Source organism: Cavia porcellus, unplaced genomic scaffold (genome assembly GCF_034190915.1).
Source record: "Cavia porcellus strain 051 isolate PalLab524CR breed Dunkin Hartley unplaced genomic scaffold, mCavPor4.1 scaffold_11, whole genome shotgun sequence".
Classification (NCBI taxonomy): Eukaryota; Metazoa; Chordata; class Mammalia; order Rodentia; family Caviidae; genus Cavia; species Cavia porcellus.
In genome coordinates, this window is record NW_026947494.1 from 57799035 (window position 1) to 57813562 (window position 14528).

Below are 14528 nucleotides of genomic sequence, written 5' to 3' on the forward strand. Positions count from 1 at the left end.
GAGGAAAGAAATGGGACAGGGAAAAGGAGAAAAGAAGGAAGGAAAAAGTTACATCTATACATATGTGTGTACACACACAGATACCTAAGACAGTTCTACTACTAATGCTCATAGGTCATCGAAAGGAACATTAACTGCTTCTATTGGAGTAGTCCTGCATCTGGTAATCACAGCAACTGTTTTGAAGACCACAATATGCAATATAATATTAAGCATTGTTAATTTCCTATCTTGTTTTGAAGTTCTGTATTTTTTATGAATTTTTAAAATTCTCTTTAAAATTGAAGATGGTTGAAAGTGTTTGTCAGTATTTTCATTAAAATTCAGGTTATCTGTCCCATTTATAATAAAGTAGGACCTGGCTAGAGCGAGGTCCTGAGTTCAACCCCAGCACCCTCCACAAATGATGAATCAAAATTGAGGTCCATGGAGGCTAAACAACCTGCCCAGTAACCCCTGTCAAGTAACTGCTAGAGGGAAAAGCAACAGGACAACAGAGACAGCAAGCCCGTCCCATGACAACGTGGAACACTCACATCCTGTTCAGTCAGGTAAAAACATCCTGCATAAAAAAAAAAAAAAAAAAACCCGCATGTGTATCCATATTATTTTTCAAACTGCAAAGGGCCATGATTGTAATTTAGTAATACATTTGTTTTTAAAGTTTGCCCAAATTATTTAACTTTTTATACCTTTTTTTCCCATTAGGAAAACTGCTAACAATGTAAAACATATGCAGGCTGATGTAGTCCTGCATCTATTTCAGGCAGGATGGTGTGGTGTGGTGTAACAGAATCTCAGGCAGCCAGAACAGTGTGGCTTAATTCTGATTCTCCAGCTGAGCTTCTGAAATGGAACTGGAGTTTGACACCTAAGAGCCCACAGCGTCCTGGCACCTGCAGCTGAGCCTTTGAAAAAGTCCAGAGCGGTAGACCCAGGAGATAGCTCAGCAGCACAAGTGCCTGCCACGCAAGAGCAAGGTCCTGAGTTCAACTTCTGGTACAAAGATTAAAAAAAACAAAATACAGGTCCAGAGTGGACCAGCAGGAGAATGTGTGTAAGCAATTCCCACTGCCCCAAAGGAAGCCAGAGTCCTTGGGTCCAAGACTTTTTGGTATAGAAGATAAACTCAGGGCCTTTGCACTGAGTCACAGCCCTACCCCTTTTTTACTTTGAGACAGGGCATTGCTAAGTCAGTTCAGCAACAGGTTATTGCTAAATTGCTCAAACTGCTCCAACATGTGATCCTCTGCCTGACCCTTCTTTACAGGGGCCATAAAGCCATTTAGGTCTTATAGTCTTTCACATATTTATAGTAAGAAGTTCATGTTAATTAAATTTCAGATGAATTCAACATTAAAACAGAATACTTTATTTACATGTCAGAGCGATCTTACATTATACAGCCCATTAATTAACAAAGCCTACCTAGGGTGGAAGCATAGGACCTAAGAGTTGAAGAGACTGTGTTTCCAATCTGCAGTTTTGCCATTTGCTAGTACAACAATGGACCACTTAATCTATCAAATCATTAGTTTCCTATCTGTAAAACGAGAATAAGAAGGGGCTGGGGATTTAGCTCAGCGGCATCAGCGCCTGCCTTGCAAGCAGGCAGTCGTGAGGTCAATCCCCGGTACCGATAAAAAGGAAAAAGACAAAAAAAAAAAAAAAAAAAAAAAACCGAGAAAAAGAAATGGTTACATGTCAAGAGTATTCCAAGAATTAAATGAGGTTCCAAGTGTATATGTGTGAGTATATATGTACAATATTACTATTTATTATAAATACTAAAATGCATTTTGAAAAATACAAAGTACATACAACAAATTATTTCTGGGTGGCAGGTCCATGCATTATACTTTTCTGTATTTCTTTACATTTTTCAAAATAAAATAGTACAGATCCTACTTTTTCTTTTTTTTTTTTTATCGGTACTGGGGATCAAACTCATGACCTCGCGCTTGCAAGGCAGGCGCTTATGCTGCTGAGCTAAATCTCCAGCTCCTGATCCCAGTTTTATAATACAAAATTATGAATTAGGGCATCACTTTACTCAGGGAAATTTTTAGAAGATGGACCAAATGTTTTCATAAGAAATTCTTCAGAACAGTAATTCATGGTAGAAAATAGAATGGAGACACATGAACCACAAATGACAGATGGGAGAGAATCTAATCTCTGAAGCTGAATCTCATTCTCTTATTTTCCAGACTAGGAAACTAATTTGAGGCATAGCTTTACAAAGTTACATCCAGTGAGTTAATGTCAACACCAACAGAAATGCCTTGATCCTGGCTCCTAAAGTAATCTTTAGTAATAAGTACCACATCTAAAATGTAGTTTCTCACTTTTTAAATTTCAAAATCCAATTTTATATCACAAGTTTACAGTCATATGACTCTATTTCCTTCTCTGCATTCGGCAGAATATCTGTTTTGTGAGAACACTGACAAACTTCCAAGAACAAGGAGTTAAAAACTTTAACGTAATGAAGTTAACTTAATGAAGACATTTCAAGAGTCTTTCCATTTGATATAAATCTAAAAGCTATGAAAATATACTTTGCACTATGTATCACATGTAGAAAACTAAGAATTTCTTCAATTTGAAGAAATGAATCAGTGTTACATGGGAACATTATTTAAAAGTTGATCTTTGGACAGCCAGGCATTGTGGTGTAGGCCAGTAATCTCAGTACTTTTGAGGCTGAGGCAGGAGGACTTCTGTAGAGTTTGAGGCCAGCACAGGCTACATAGTGAGTTCAAGGCCAACCTGAACTACACAGTGACACCTTGTATCAAAAAATAAAGTTTATCTTTGGAAAATAATTATATTTTCAAATGTTTGAATTACACACTAAAGATTAAAGATTATTTTTTAAAAGATTCTTAAAGTCTTAATCAGAAATTAGATGGACACAACTACCGTGGTTACTGCAGAATTATCAACTAATTTTACTTTAGTAATAAAACTTTGACTTTAAAAAAACTTTTCACTTTTCAAAAAAGAATGAAAGCCAGGCATGGTGGTACACACTAGTAATCTCAGCACTTAGGAGGCTGAGGCAGGAGTATCATTTCAAGTTCCAGACCAGCCTGGGCTACAAAATGAGCTCAAAGCCAGGCTGAACAGCATAGCAAGACTGTTTCAAAAAGATAAAAAAAAAAAAAACCAAAGATGGAGCACCATTTAAAATAATTTGATGTTTTATGAGATAGCATTCATACATCCACTTTCTTAAAATGAAAGGATTGGGAAATTAGTTTGAAATAGAGACAACTCCTGAGTATAGTATTACACAGCTTAATATTAATGATGTTAAGTAGATATAGTATACAGAAAAAATACCAGGCTTAATATTTACAAAACATTTATAAAACTTGAACATTCCTGGAAGATATAATTCAAGTCATAATTAAAAGATAAATTTAATCAGATACTGATATAGTGAAAATGTTGAGTTGATTATAAAAAACACATGTAAACCATAAAAGATAAAAAGTATTTAAAAATACACAAAACTGTAACCACTAGATTTAAACTTAGATTTTCAAAAATTAAATATTTATAGTCTTTAAATTTCACACATCTAATTTTTACATGATCTCAACTTTACATGATCTTAATTATCCATTGTAACATAAAACAAAAATCCTTTTTTAACCATTTAAATATAGTAACAAATACAGGGGCTGGTAGAACTCAGTATACACAGTAGCTAAAATATGAGAAGCAGAAACCTTATTAGAAGAGTTATAAAACAGACTTAACCAAAACTGCATGCTTGAAACAAGTAGTTTCATTTCAGAGACTTATAGCAAGGACCAAGGTTCCTTATCTGAAAAGAAATTGTAAGTAAGTCATCTGAAGGGTTGTTAGTAGGGTTAGTGAGACTGCTTATGTGATAAGAAGTACTTAGGTATCCACTGTCTAGGGTGTGAAGGTTTAAACCCCGGAGCAGTATTTTGTTCTTTCTTTTTCTCCTAGTGTGGGGGACTGACCTCAGAGCCTTCACACTAAGGTACATCCCCAGCTTTGTAATTTCAAGGCCAACCTGAGCTACGTAGTGAGTTCCAGGCCAACCCAGAATACACAGTAAGACCTTGTCTCAGACAGATGGACAGACAAACAAACGAACATGAAACAGGTCTCACTAAGTTGCTGAGTTGGCCAGGCTGGGCTTGAACCTGCAGTCCTCTTGCTTCAGCCTCCTAGAGTGCAAGGATTACAAATAGTACAGCATAAAGCCTGGCCCAGTATTTGTTAACACAGAAACCAATGTTTAAACTGTAAAATTTTTAATTGGAGTGTTCAGCCCAAGTGATTATCAAAAGTTATTTATAAAATGGTTCAATACTGATGATACGAAACTGATGATACAAATGCTACCAAAACTCTGTAATGATAACAAAGTTTTGGCTTCCTGGTCCAGTCGTTTGTCTTCTGAGAACACTACAGAGACACCTTCATTTTTCCAGCAACGTGGCATCTGCCCTCTATGTTTTCTGTCTGTCATAATCCCCAACCATCTTCTTGATGTGTGATAGTTTGCTCTTCAGCTGCTTGCAGTAATTTCTCTTACTTCTGTAATCTGCTGACTAAAGAGGGGGGAAAATGAATCACATGAACAAAACCAAATTAAAATAGTTCTGCTAAGAAGGCAAGGGTGAATTTATTTTATTTAATTTATTTATTTGACACAAGGTCTCACTAGGCAGTTCAGGCTGGCCTTGAACTCATTTTGTAGCCCAGACTGGTCTCAAACTTGCAATGATCCTCCTGCCTCAGCCTCCTGAGTGCTGGATTACAGGCGTGTGCCACCATGCCCAGCTTGCAAAGGCGAATTTAAAAAGGGAAGATTAGTCATACAGAATTGCTTAGCATAAATGAACAAACACTAAGACATCTGGCTGTACCACCAACCACACAGACAGCTAACTCTGCTCAATCTTATCTTCTAAAAAGGATGCATTCATTTCTAAAACTTCGCTACATTACCAAGACAACTTACTGGCCTTTTGGTAACAAATCATCTTTAAAATATCAATAAAATAGAAACCATGGTACGAGTCAATGGGGGAAGCTGGATGTGTTGGTGCACTCCTGTAATCCCAGAACTCTGGAGGCTGAGGCAGGAGGATTGCCATGAGTTTGAGACCAGCCTGGGGTAAAAAGGGAGCTCAAGAGCAGATGTTCTACATAGTGAGACCCTATTTCAAAAAGATAAAGACGTCAATGGGGGAAGGAAGTGAGTAGGGGATAAGGGAAACTGAAAATTTTACATATGCCTCTTTAAAACTTTTATTTAAAATCACGATGGTTTTTAGCCAGGTGTGGTGCCTCATGCCTATAATCCCATCATTCAGGAGGCTGAGGTGGGAGAATCACTGCAAGTTCAAGGTCAATGTAGGCTATATAATAAGTTGAAGGCCAGCCTAAACTACATAGCGAAACCCTGTCTCAAAAAGACAAATCGAACAAACAAAATTATGGTTCTTAATTCATAAAAACTTTAATATAAAAATCTTTTAAAAATATTTTAGGTCAATGATGACCCATTAACATAAGTATTACAAAAACACAGAGGAACAGGCGCTACCTACACTGAGGGCATGTGAACTGGCCCAGCCTGGGGATGCTGCCTGGCAGAATGTCATGAGCCAGGCACACATACAACCGATGAACCTACTACCCTACTAGGAAGGATATACCTATCAAGTGTGTGCATGTTTACAAAAATATGTGATGCTGGATTATGTGCAAAGGTCAAAAATTGAGGGCTCAAACATCCACTGGCAATAGAACAGTTGAGTAAGTTAAGTCATAAAACACAGCACTTGACACCAATAAAAATAAATGAGCCACAACTAACACCATAACTGGATCTTACAAACAACGCTGAGCAAAAACAGCCACACACGAAATACATGCTATGTGATTCCACAGAAATGAAGTTCAAGATGAGCAAAAGCAATCTGATGTGAAGAGAAAACGCTAAGAACTGAAGGGAGTAAAAGAATGGGGGTTGCCAGGACACAAGGAAACTGACTTATTGGTATGGGTACCAGGATGCAGGTGTGTGGTCCTGTTGTGAAAATGTACCAAGTGAGGGGCTGGGGATTTAGCTCAGTGGCATAAGCACCTGCCTTGCAAGCAGGTGGTCATGAGTTCGATCCCCAGTACCAATAAAAAGATAAAAAAAAAAAAGATAAAAAGAAAATGTACCAAGTGTACTATTTCATTTGTGCACTTTACTGAATGTTTAATTTAAAAAAGAAAATACATTTTTCCCTGTTTTCATTCTTTTTCCGGTACCTGGGATTGAACTCCTGACCTAACACTTGCCAGGCAGGCACTTATGCCACTGAGCTAAATCCCCAGCCACCATTTTTTTCTTTTTTCTAAATCTACTTTATTTCAAGCAGAAAAAGAAGAAGAAGAAAATAAGAAAATACTTTTTAGCCAGGTATGGTGGTACAGGCCTGTAATCCCAACACTTGGCAGCCAGGGGCAGAAGGACCACCATGAGTTCAAGGCCAGCCTGGGCTACATGATAAATTCAAAACCTGCCTGAACCGTACAGTGAGACCCTGCCTCCAAAACAAAACAAAATAAAAACCAAACAAACAAACAAAACTACTATAATAAAAATTATCTTTTGGAAAATTAGCATAGGTTGTAGCTATGAAAATGTGAAATTAAAGTTTCAATCAGTCATAGTGTTTATACTCAAATTATAGGACCTTTTATCTATAATCAGTGTACGTGTGATAAAGTATTCATAGTCATCCTAAAGGTTAAATTAAAAAACACAGAAAAGTTCTTCCTGAGAGAATCTTACAGTTCACCATACTCACTCTCTTAACTTGTTTCAGTCTGTTGTATTCATCTGCAGCGGCCTATCAATGAGAAACACAAGGGAACATATTAGTGGAGCACTGAGAATAACATTGGTTTGGTTTGGTTTGGTTTAGTTTGGTTTTTGAGACAAGATCTTGGTATGTAATTCATGGTGGCCTTGACCTCACTAGGTAGCCCAAACTAGTCTGAAGCTCACAGACCCTTCTGCCTCAGTCTCTGAAGTGCTAGAAATATAGCAGGCGTCACCATGCTAACATTTTTTTTTCTTTTTGGTGGTACCAGGGATTGAACTCATGACCTTAACTTTGCAAGGCAAGCACTTACACAACTGAGCTAAATCCCTGGTTTCATTTTTTTTTAATGCTAACATTCTTGATGTTATATTTTGGAGGCAAAAATGACAGCTTCTGGTATAAACACAAGAAACTAAAACAAGGGTCGGGGATTTAGCTCAGTGGCTCAAGCGCTTGCCTGGTTAAAAGCAAGGTCGTGAGTTCAATCCCCAGCACCAAAAAGAAAAAACCTAAAACAAAGTCATAAAGCTCTTAAAACTCTTATGTCCACCTGAGTGGCCTGAAGAAGTCCAACACAGAGCCACTTCGTCAGGTGACTATTCTGCTGCTTCTTATCTCACCCTCATGCCAGGCCTGATGAACACTGACATCATAAGTCTTTACTAAGGCACAGAAATGGCTACGTCCCTGCGTAGCAGTGGGCTAAGCGCTCCATTTACTTTCCACCTTTCTAGCTCTGTGCCTGCTATGTATCATTCTTGAAAAAAAAAATTAGGCATGTGAATGATTCAAGATTCTTACCATGTTTTCCTTTTGCTGTAATCCTGCACTCTATGCCCCTTCCATCTGGTAATGGCAGGGGTCGCTAGGGACTGATCCCCAAGGCCAGGTTAGGTGAGTGTACTCCCACTGAACTGTACGTTAAGACAGCCTCATTAAACTGCCCAGGATGGCCACAATTTATGATCTTCCTGCCTCAGCCTCCCCAGTATTTTGGATTAAGGCATTCACATAGCCTCTCTGGAGAATTCTTGACTGTCATTGCTCTGGGAAGCTTCTCCTATAATCTCCACATGTTCAGCCAACTTTACCCCTTCTGTATACACTGCACTAGATAACGCTTCTTATGATATGTGAACATAGTACAGCCACATTGTTCAAATTGTTTTGTTCAAATTGTTCACACATCAGTTTCTCTCTTAGAATACAAGTTTTTTAAACCACATGTGGAGGTGTACACATGTAAACCCAGTACTTAGGAGGCTGAGGCAGGAGCATCACTGTAAATTTAAGGCCAGCCTACACTACATAGTGAGATCCTGCCTTCAAAAAAAAAAAAAAAAAAAAAAAAATAGAGGGGCTGGGGATTTAGCTCAGCGGCATAAGCAGCTCAGCGGTCGTGAGTTCAATCCCTGGTACTGATAAAAACAAAAAAGACCAAAAAAAAAAAAATATATATATATATATATATATAAGCCCTTTGTTAGGAGACACAAGATTTTATCTGTTTTTCTAACATCAAAGATACAATAAGTGATCAATAAATGTTAACTACAGCCAGCATAGCGATTCATGTCTGTTAGCACTATGGGAGGCTGAGGCAGAAGGACCACAAACTCAAGCCAAACCTAGAAAATTTATCAAGTCTTTTTTTTTGGTGCTAGGAATCGAACTTGTGATCTTGCACTTGCCAGGCAGGCACTTATGCCTGCTGAGCTAAATCCCCAGTCCCCTCAAGTCTTTATTTTGAAATAAAAGATTTTAAAACCAGGTATGGTGGCTCACAACTGTAATCCCAGCACTCTGGTGGCTGGGACAGAAACATCCTTGAGTCTGGGACCAATGTGGACTAAAAAGTGAGCTCAAGGCCAGCCTGAACTGCATAATGAGACCCTGCCTCAAAAAGACTAAAAAGATTTTACAAAGGCTGGGGATGTAGTTTAGTGTAAAGGCTCTTGGTTCAACCCGTAGCCCACTCCCACCCCAGAAAATAGTTAACTGAACTAAAGGTGCCGGATGAGGTGGTGCATGCCTGAGATTCCAGTACTTGGGAGGCTAAGACAGGAGCATCACTGTGAATTTCAGGCCAGCCTGGGTTATGTAAATGAGTTCAGGGCAATCCTAGATTACAAAGTAAGACTGCCTGAAAAAAAAAAGCACATACTTTTTTAAAAGGCTTATTTAACAGTACCATATACCACACAGAAACCACATAATATCAATAGTTTTATCAAAGAAAAAATACTTCAAAACTAAAAGCAGATCACCTTATCTGAAACTGCAAAGAGTATCTACTAAAACGAATATGACATGCCACTAAACAGGGAGCGAGAGGAAGAGATATCAAAGACAATTCATTGTTTAGGCACTAGTGGACTGCAGGGCCAATGCGCCCTCTAGGGTGCTCCTGGGGGAATGCAGTCCATGCCCTGCAGGGTTGGTTTACAACAAAGATGAGATACACCCACCACCAGGCAGGCAATGCCACACTCTGGCAGAGGAGCAGACAGAAGTACAAAACTGTACAAACATCACTGTCTCACCGCTACTACTGGGTACTGGAGAAATTCTTCAGTGTCTATCTGCAAAGGATTCTAGTGAGTAAAATATAGCACAATAATAAAATGGAAAACTGCAGCTATTTTTCACACTTAAAAGCTCTGAAATGCAGGCTGTGTGTGCTGCATGCACTGCTGCACAAAGGCTTTCATAATGTGCTTTGAAGTGTTCCACCAATAGGACTCAGGGCAGTATGCTTTCCAGCACACCTTCACAGCTTCCCTATTGAGTTGTTTACATACAGAATGATGTGCTTATTGTCAATAGAAAAGCAGGGTGACCACTTTAAGTGATAAACATCGAGAGACAATTACTTTGTAATTCTCAACTAAATTAGTACATTGCAATTTGGAAAGGCTTTCAACTTCGAAGTTACAGTTTTATGATAACTAGCAAAAGAAGAAAATTTGTTTTGTTTTTTTGAGACATGGTCTTGCTATGTAGTTCAGGTTGGCCTTAAACTCACTATGTAGCCCAGGCTGGTCTCAAATTTGTGGCAATCCTTCTACCTCAGCTTCCAGAGTGCTGGGATTAAGGTATGCACCACCACACTCAGTTTATTACCAAAATTTTTATGCATCATTATAAAGAATACCATAGAAGAAAAATCAAATTCTATGCAACACACAAATGTCAAGTTTGAATTTACCATGTACTCTTCACTTTCTTCTCTATAGTCGTCCAGTTCTTTATCTAAACGAGAAAGTTCTTTATTGACGTCATCAAGTTCTGCTTGTAAGCGTTTGTATTCCTGCAGGCCACTATCAAAATTTCTCTTGTAGAGCTGTCTTTGTTGATCTGAAGTGATGGGTGGATACTCTCTAAGGATTAAGAGAAAAATTACATATATGTCCTTAACAGAAATTTAATCCAATATTCTTCCTCAAAGATCATAAAGCTGGTGGAGTGTGAAAAATGACATTCTAGTTGTGTTTTTTATAGAGAAAAAGAAGTGGGATACAAAGAACTATTAAGGATTATACGTTTCTTGGGGGTGGAGGCAAGTATCTGTAATCCCAGCACTCGGGAAGCTGAGGCAGGAGGATCTCTGAGTTTGAGGCCAGTCTATACTATACAGTGAGTTCAAGGCCAAACTAAACTATATAGAGAAACTCTGCCACAAAAGAAAATGGAAAAAAAAAAAAAGAGTGTACCTTTGCGCTGGTACTCAGTGACAGTGACTGCTTAGCATGTAGAAAAAATTATACTTTTTGTGTTACTCACATTTTTTAAAAACTATTTCTTTTAATGTTCAGAAATCAAGTTAAAAATCACTTATGAAATTTAGGGTCAGAGTTACAGGATTCATTTATATCCTAGCACACCACCATGTGGTAACGTAGTACTTGTATTCGAAGTTCTTAGTTGAACCTATTTTGATCTTGCAAGGCAGAGCAGTGGTTGGGTGCAGCTGTTTCCTACCCCATCTACATTTTTCACACTGGCTTGTATTTCCTAAGTGAAAATAGCTTATTTTGCCCTTTCATTACAATAGCAGACATTAAAAATGTATACACAGGAGCTGGGGATGCAGCTCAGTAGTAGAGCACGTGCTTGGCATAGGCAAAGCCTTGGTTCAACCTCTCTCACACACAAAAAAAGTACACATGAGACCTGTGCTTTTGCTGGGCATGGTAGCACATGTCTGTAATCCCAGCACTCAAGAGGATGAAGCAGGAGGCCCATCCCAAGTTTAAGGCCAACTGGGGCTATTCAGTAAGTTCAAGGCCATCCTAAAAGGAACTATGCAGGGAGATCTTGTCTCAAAAACAAAAGAAAACCAAAAATAAACCAAAAACCAATGCATTCACTTCTCCCTTCCTTCCTTCCTTTATGTGGTTCTGTGGGTTGAACTTAAGGCCTTTTCCCTGAGCTAAATCTCTAGTCTTTAAAAAACATCTTACACAGGGTCTTATTAAATTGCCTACACTGGGTTAGAACTTTTATCCCCCTGCTATAACCTCCAAGAATGCTGGACTTACAAGCCTGCACCACCACACCTGGCACACATGCTCATATAGAAACAATCTAAAAACTTACTCAAGTATGAAGAAAAATTAGAATTCTGCACCACTTGTCTCCCTGAATACAAGAGCATCTCTTTGCATAGACGATGACGTTATTGACTCACAACCTACTGAGAAAATACTCTGAATAGTTTGACAGGACTAAGACACTTCAAAGCAATGTGAAATCTCAAAATTTAGATGAAAGAGTCAGCCTACTATCTTCATTTTAATGAGAGAAGACAGTACATGATTTGTATCAAAAGTAAAACAAAACTTTAGGGTTTCTCAAAGTTTTCAGTTAAAATCTTAACAATACAAATTAGGCAAATAGGTTTATACACAGATGGCTGAAGGAGGCCAAAAATTCTTTGGGGGAGGGCAGATGAGGCACCAGGATTGTCACTGAATAGGGGATCTCAAGCCCCATCAAAGAGTTGTTTTGTTTTTTTTTTCCCTCCCCGCAAAGAGTTTTTGATTAACCAGCATTCATAACCAGGAAGATTTCTGATCTATGTCCTGGAGCTCGGGACACTTAGGCATGAGAAAAGGCCACACAGCACACTTGCATGCATTTGGTGACAGTGGGTTAGAACCAACCAGCAACACGAACTTAAACCACAACCTTGGCCAAAACACTAAATTGTTTACAGAACTGTTTACTCAAGTTCTTTGTACCAAACTTTAGGAGAAATTCTGGTTTTATCGTGGTTTTAACGGCCAAAGCTAAGCCTCAGTACATGGATCTCACAGAACACAATTCCTCTGTATCTGTATTTTATTAATTTGAATAACTCCTCTTGGGGACCTTGGTAGGAGAGCACAGGTGACGATCATCAGCCACTTCACTGGGAAGCTCAAAGTGCACCTAAGACAGGTCACTCCCTCCACATCCACCTTTATGACAACAGCACACCACAGGAAAAGGGCACCAGGAGGTGCTGCCTCCCGTCCTAGGTGGTGCAGAATGAAATTTCATCATGAGCCCCGGTTCCTAGGCAACAACCACAAAGCTGGCTGGTCAGAACTGGACAGAAAGTGAGGGGCTGGCAGGAGGGGAGGGGACACTACCTGATCCAGTCCTCCTCCAGCTCGTCGCAGGACTCGCCACCTGTCGTGTAGTCTGTTTCATAGTGGTCTTGCTCTGCTCTCTTGGGCTTGCCGGCTTTTCCCTTCCTGGGGGCCCTCTGTGAAGGTGTCTCTAAGTTACTGGTGCTACTGGCCCGAGGCTGCCGGAAGTCGTCCACAGAGGAGGTCAGAGGCAGCTCCCGCACCACTTCCGGCACTCTAATAAAAAGAAGAGGCAGGGCTCAGTGACCAAGAGTAGGTGCAACCCCGCCAGCACACGTGCCAATGAGAGGCAGCAACAAGAGCACGGGCAGACATCACCCTCTAGGTGGAGTTACCCGAGGAGTTCGCAGCTAGCACTGAGCAGAGGTCTAGTTTAAAAGCTGCAATTCCTTTTGGCACCAGCTCAGAACTACAACGCACACACGCGGCTTTCAAATTCTGACAGGAGGCCTTATTTTTTTCTATGCAGTGGCAGCGACAGCACCGCGGCTTTGGGCGTACCGTGCAGCGCCTCGGCGCCACACCCCGTTCCACTGCTCTTTTGTTTTGCAGCTTCCAAGAGAACATGGACTTTGTATTCCCAGAACTACACCCCCAGCACTCCAGGGGAGGAACATTTTTGAACTTCAAAGCCAAAGGATCTCAGATTTCATTTTAGGAAGTTCAGGCAGCTCCATCAGTGCAGTTTACTGGCACTGTGCTAATGACTTACTCTGCACCAGGCTGTCAGGAAAATAAAGACCATGATTCTTTTCAACAGGTTCTGCCAGTTCTGCAGTAGAACGCCAGGTCGCCAGTTTGGGGAGAGGATGCAGCTCATGTGACCAAGCGATAAGGGCTTTTAAATATTAATTCTATACTACCATGTATCAATTATCCTTTCAAGATAAAAGTTTAAAAAATAAAACCCTAAAAATCTAACTAAAAAATTTATAGTGTAAGGATTAAAGAATTTAGTAAGCTTTCTAAAAATTGTTACTGAGCTCATTGTAGCCCAGGCTGGTCTCGAACTTGCAAGAATCCTCCTGGCCCCAGCCTCCATAGTACTGGGATTACAGGTATGTGCCACCACATTCAGCTTGATGTTATTTCTAATAGTGGGAAAATGTGTCTTTCTCCACGAGTCAATGATTAGTAAGTTCTCAGACACTCTGCAGCTACTGTGCTTATTGCTACCTCCCTGCTGACCTGATAGTCTCCCTGATAGCCTTTACCTCAATCAGATAAATAGTCTTCTGTGACACACCAACAGCCCACATCATACTAATTGGAAAAAAACTAAAAGCTTTCAACCTTAAATTAGGGAGGAGGTGAAGATATTCACTATCACTACTCCTGTTCCATATAGTTCTGGAAACAGCCAGAGCAATTATACAAGAGAAAGAAATAAAAGGAAGAAGACTAAGGAAGGAAGAAGTGAAATTATTATTTGGAGACCACAAGATATTCTACTCAGAAGACCCCCAAAATTACACAAAACACTTCCAGATTTAGCAAACAAATTCTGAGGTGTAGCTGGATACAAAGTCAACGATCAAAAATCAGTAGACTTCTTGCACACGAATAACAAACTCAGTGAGAGAGAAACCAGGGAAACAACACTTTTCACAATAGTATCCAAAACCTGATATTTTTAGGAATCCTTCTAACAAAGGTAGTGAAAGATCTATACATTACAAGTTACAGGATTTTGAAAAAGGAGTTCAAAGATGATACTGGAAAATGGAATGATACCCTTGCTTATGCATAGGGAGGACCAACACTGTGTAAGTGTCCATATTCCCAAAACTGTTGTATAGGTTTAATATAATCCCGATCAAAATTCCATTAGTGTACCTCAGAGGTCTAGAGAAAACATTCTTAAAATTCATCTGGAACCAGAAGAGACCAGAATCCTGGGCAACAAAGGCAAAGCAAGAGACCTTACAATCCCTGACTTGAAATTATACTACAAAGCTACAGTGATGAAATTAGCATGGTATTGGCAAACAGACTTGAGAATCATTGGAACAGAAAA

General features: G+C 39.5%; 1 protein-coding gene across 1 annotated transcript; it reads right to left on the bottom strand.

The window, feature by feature from the left end:
- Positions 1 to 1349: 1349 nt before the first annotated feature.
- Positions 1350 to 13770, bottom strand: LOC134478036 (occludin-like). The gene is made up of 6 exons (XM_063257890.1): positions 13700 to 13770; positions 12847 to 12867; positions 12512 to 12727; positions 10084 to 10255; positions 6858 to 6899; positions 1350 to 4598 (listed from the first exon to the last, which is right to left on the bottom strand). Exons 1-6 carry the CDS (start codon positions 13768 to 13770, stop codon positions 4497 to 4499), a joined length of 624 nt encoding a protein of 207 aa, XP_063113960.1. The 3' UTR covers positions 1350 to 4496.
- Between the last annotated feature and the right edge of the window lie 758 nt (positions 13771 to 14528).